Raw genomic sequence first — 5469 nt, 5'->3', positions numbered from 1 at the left:
CCAGTTGCCTTATTTATTCGAAAAATGTTAATTCTTTCTATACTCCATTATTTATTATGCTCAAAAAAACCAAAAAATAATTTTGTCCAGTTATTTACTCGAAACCACCAAACCGACAATTGGAAGCGGAGAAACTGGACCGATCCGCCTCCAAAAAGAGGATTCCCTAGAATTTTTCGTCCGTAGAATCAAAACGACATTCGACAGAGAGAGAGAAATTTCACGAAAGGAAGAAGGGAGATTAGCTCGATCGAGCGGTGTTCCGTCATCGAAAGGAACGTCGAAAGAGATAAAACCTGCCCCTCCTCCCTCGATCATCGACACCAGCAACGGAGGATCCGATGGAATTCGAAGGGTGAGCCGTTCTCGGAACGGTTTCACGCGCAATCGCGAATCGAGGAAGTGGCGACCGATAATCGCCAGCAACAACACCTCCCCGCGATTAAACTCGATCGTTCAAATATCGAAACGAGTATCTCTTCTCGAAGGCAAGGGGAGCCACCAATACTCGTCCTAACGCCTCGAACAATTTCCAAAGGTAGCTAACCGACTCTTTTATCGTCTCTGCATCCTTTATCCCCCGGATAAATTCTTCCACCAATTCGTTACGCTCGCGTGTGTATATATATTGTTATAGAATTTAAAGTTCAGTGAAATTTTATATTACTACTTCATAGTTGGTAGCCATTTGTTTCTCTTCGATATTTTAAATGTTTTGTAAACAGATACGCTCAATCACGTATAAACAAATATATTCATTCAGCTAAACCCGTATATTTTTATTTACTGTTTTCCACTGCCTAGTCAACATATATATAAAGAAAAAGGAAAAAAGAAATATAAAGACGCGAAAGGAAGATGGAAGATGGACGAGCGAGTTCCCGAAACGAGGCGATAAACTCGTGCGAGGAACTCCTTCGGAGAGGATCGTAGAGAGACCACGCTCCGTCGTGCGTATTCTCGAGGAGTTATATAGAATAGAAGAAGGAGGAGGAGGAGGAGGTGCGAAGAAGCGAACTCGAGCACCGAGGATGAGCTTGTTTTTTCTTTCTCTTTTTTCTTTTTCGACCCGTTCCAAGGAAAAGAAAAAAAGGAGAAGAAGAAGAAGAAGAAGAAGAAAAAGAAACGAACGAGCTTCCGCGCGTTCCTCCGCGGAAGATCCCGTTCCTCTCGAAGGGGAAGCGAAAGGGCGTTTAGCGGGTGGCTAAAATCAACGGCAAACCGAGAGAACCTTTTCAAACGGAACGGTTTCGTTGCTCGATTAGCGGCACGGCGCTAACTATCGAAAGCTGAAAGCGAGAGGGGAAAAATAGTCTCTCTTTTTCTCTCTATACTCCTTCCCAACGAACGTTGAAATCGAACAACGAGGTTGACCGATAATTCGTTTCCACGTAGCAGGGGAGAGGAGAGAACGATCGACGATTAATTATCGCGTATTATCGACGGTTATCGGTCGATATATCCAGGCGAGGGAGGGGGAAGAATCGAGCAAATATCGGGTGGAAAGCGGCCGTGCTTTATCGCTCTCCCCCTGATAAAGTTTGCACAGGAGGCGCGGCAGATATTTAGGGGATGCGACACCTGCGAGCGTCGAGTAGAATTTTAGAATCGTATTTATATATATATACACGCGCAGAGGAGAAACTACGAACGTTAAATAAACGCATCCTCTCTCTTTCGCAACCACCAGTCTCTCCTCTCCTCTCCTCTCTATCTGGCGGCCGTCTCTCTAATTTGTCCGTTCAAACAAAAAGCAATTTGTTACCCAGCGGACTGACTCTTGGTCCGCTTGGCGGTGCGGTGTGTAGCGGTCCAGCGCGAGACGGGCACGGGGAGGAGGGAGGGACCGAGAGGAGCGGGAGGAAGACGGGATACGAAAAGAGAGGAAGAACGCGCACGAGCGAGAGAGAGAGAGAGAGAGGGACGAAGGAGGAGGAGGAGGAGGTAGCGGCTGATTTAAACCTGTCTGGCGGCCCGCTGCGCGGTTAACAGCTGGAAAACAAACAGGGCGCCGGAGAGAGCGCGCCGGGCAGCGGGATCCCGCGTATGCCGCGCGCACCGAGACCATACAGTGCTTCTGATACCTCTCCCTCCCCCCAATCCGCGCTCTTCTTGCCTCCTCGCAGTGTGCATTTTGTCCCCGCGGAAACTGCCAACCGCGTACCGTTTCTGCTTCCGCCGCGAAAAGTCGTCCAATTTTTTTTTTCCATCCCCTCCTCCCCCGATCTTGCCAGGAGCAGACAGAGGATCTACGTCTCGATCGAAAAGCTATTCAATCTTGGAGGAGATCTCCAAGTATCGCAACGATGGCAAAACTTACCCCTGGGGTGTTAGCTTCCGCGCCGAAAGGATACTTGGTCCACTCGAGCTTCTCCTCTTGCGTCGTGTCCAAGAGAACAACTGAAACGAGAGAAAGAAACAAGGTTGATCGAACTGAAGGATTTCTTTTATTTCTCTTTCTTTTTTTGCAAGGAAAAGAGAAATACAGAGAGGTTAGAGAAAATATGAAAATATCGTCGTGATCAAGGCGCTTGGTCAAGGTGATTTCCTCGACTCGACCAAATATATATATATATATATATACACTCGTCGGTGTGGGTATCGAAAACGCGCGGGAGAGCCTTTAGCGAAGATCGTACCGTGAAAAGTCAACGTTTGAGGGGAGGAGGGAAGGGGGAACGACTCCCTCTCAAAATGGCGGATCCTCGAGACCGTCGTGCTAAAACACCTTGCTTCTCTCGCCAGCTCTCGTTTTTCCCCCTTCCTGTATACGANCGATTATCCCCGACCTCGTCGAGACACCGCGTCGAAACACGGCAGGAGGGAGAGGGGAGGGGTGAAAATAATTGTCCCACCGCCACCTACCTACCTATCTATCCATCCATCCCCTGCAATCTCTTCCTGCCGAATTTTTACCGCCAATTTTCCCCGGAAAGGGAATTCCAAAGTATTTCCTCTTTCGAGTCGCGAGAAAAATTATACGCGGACGAATGGAATCGATGAAGGAAGGAAGGAAGGAAGGAAGGAAGGAAGGAAGGAGAGATATATTCGTGAATTCTCGCGAGATATCCACTCGAGGCGAAGCCACTCGACCCGATCTCTTCTCCAAGTCGTCTCATTGTGTGTAATGGGCTTTGCAGCGCCCCCGCCTAATTCGAGCACTCTCGAGAACTAATTCGGATACATCCCAAGAGGGTATGCCAGCTACGAATTCGCAGCAAAGTAACAAGATCCAAGATCCTCCCCTCGCCTCCCCTATAAACTTTCCGAACCACCCGCTTTGGATTGACCCGAACTCTGGCTCCGCAGAGTTTACCTCTCCTCCCTCGCGCGACGAGACGACGAGTGTTTCGTACACGCTCGAAAAACGATGATCGAGGAGCACCTCTCGAGTTGAATCTTCGATGAAGAGGACGTGGTCCATCGTTAACGAACCGCGTAAATTATGCCACTTGCCTCTATGCTTATTGCTTGGATGGACGGAGCAATTCTTTCGCGTGGCAGGATCCTCGAAAGATGAAATCGAAATAAGTTTCAAACGAGAAGAAAGGAAAGAAGGGAAGACGACAACGCGTGGGGGTTGTTTTTAGGAGGTGATCGAAGGCGATTTTTCTTTTTCTTTTTCCACCCATTTTATTTAGGAGATAAGAATCGTGGATCTTTCGAGGAACGAGCGAGAGGATTGCGAGATGGGACGCGAGTCGTCAGAATTATCGAAGCGGAGTGGAAACGGAGAGGATCGCGGTGAAAACGAGGATGTATCCGTATTTCGTCGTCGGATCTTCCTTTTCTTCGTTCCTCTTCTCCTCCTCCTCCTCCCCTTTCTCCACCCCTACACGCACTCCCGCGAATACGTAAGAGGGCTGGCGCGCGTGTGTGCGAGTAACCGGTGTACGACGCGGTCCCGTGAGACGTACCGAATTTAAATTTCAAATTTGGAGCGTGTCGCTGGGTGTGACGGTATGCATAGCGTTGCCCGCCGGCCCTAACTCACTCCACACCGATCGCTCGTCTCTCTTCTCTCCCACGGGCTCCCCGTATATCCGTCCGTCTATCTATCTTCCTTCCTGCCCGCCCGCCTGCCTGCGTGTCTTCTTCTCTTCCCTTTCTCCGTTCGAAGAGGGAGGAAACATCCACGATCCACGATTTTTCATATTATTCAAATAAGAGAATAGCGGGGTGTAGGAGATACGCGAGCGAGAAAATTGGAAAGTCTTTCATTCTTACCGAATATCTCCTCTCTCAACTATTTATCCTCTTTTGGTTTCGATCCTTGGTGAGGTTTCGATTGTGAGAAGGGAGCGATGAAAAAATCGGTCGGAAAATCGGCGTCTTAACCGTTTATCCTCTTTTGGTTTCGATCCCTAGTGAGATTTCGATCGTGAGCAGAGAATGATGAAAAAATCGGTCGGGCATCTTAACCGTTTATCTTCTTTTAGTTTCGATCTCTGGTGAGGTTTCGATCGTGAGGATAATAAAATCGGTCGGGAAATCGACGTCTTAACCATTTATCCCCTTTTGGTTTGCTTTCTGATGAGGTTTCGACCGTGAGGATAAAAAAAATCGGTCGGGAAATCGGCATCTTAACCATTTATTCCCTTTTGATTTGCTTTTTGATGAGGTTTCGATCGTGAGCAGAGAATGATGAAAAAATCGGTTGGGCGTCTTAACCATTTATCCTCTTTTGGTTTCGATCCCTGATGAAATTTCGATCGTGAGCAGAGAATGATGAAAAAATCGGTCGGGCGTCTTAACCGTTTATCCTCTTTTGGTTTCGATCCCTGATGAAATTTCGATCGTGAGAATGAAAAAATCGATCAGGAAATCGACGTCTTAACCGTTTATTCTCTTTTGGTTTAGTTTCCATTCCTGGTGAGGTTTCAATCGTGAAAATGAAAAAATGAAAAATCGGTCGAGAAATCGACGTCTTAATCGTTTAACTTCTTTTGATTTCGATTCCTGATGAAATTTCGATCGAGAAATCGACGTTTTAACCGTTTATTCCCTTTTAGTTTCGATCCCTGGGGAAATTTCAATCGTGAGGAGGGAACAATGAAAAAATCGGTCGGGAAATCGGCGTCTCAACCGTTTATTTCCTTTTGGTTTGCTTTCTGATGAGGTTTCGATCGTGAGGATAAAAAAAATCGGTCGGGAAATCGGCGTCTCAACCGTTTATCTTCTTTTGGTTTCGATCCCTGGTGAGATTTCGATCGTGAGCAGAGAATGATGAAAAAATCGGTTGGGCATCTTAACCGTTTATCTTCTTTTGGTTTCGATCTCTGGTGAGGTTTCGATCGTGAGGATAATAAAATCGGTCGGGAAATCGACGTCTTAACCGTTTATCCCCTTTTGGTTTGCTTTCCGATGAGGTTTCGACCGTGAGGATAATAAAATCGGTCGGGAAATCGGTGTCTCAACCGTTTATTCCCTTTTGGTTTGCTTTCTGATGAGGTTTCGACCGTGAGGATG

The 5469-nt window shown here is 47.2% G+C and overlaps 1 protein-coding gene across 1 annotated transcript in view; it reads right to left on the bottom strand.

Moving 5' to 3' along the window:
• Positions 1-5469, bottom strand: part of LOC102681724 (ephrin type-B receptor 1-B) — a gene marked incomplete at its 5' end in the record, with an annotated part of 52790 nt that overhangs the window by 34785 nt on the left and 12536 nt on the right. Inside the window, one exon of the mRNA XM_006612681.2 lies at positions 2321-2400. Within this exon, the coding sequence (XP_006612744.2) occupies positions 2321-2400 (80 nt within the window). The remainder of the gene's footprint in view (positions 1-2320; positions 2401-5469) is intronic.

The sequence above is a fragment of the Apis dorsata genome, unplaced genomic scaffold (assembly GCF_000469605.1).
Source record: "Apis dorsata unplaced genomic scaffold, Apis dorsata 1.3 scaffold_118, whole genome shotgun sequence".
NCBI classification, from domain to species: Eukaryota; Metazoa; Arthropoda; class Insecta; order Hymenoptera; family Apidae; genus Apis; species Apis dorsata.
This window is presented reverse-complemented; position numbering and strand designations above follow the sequence as displayed.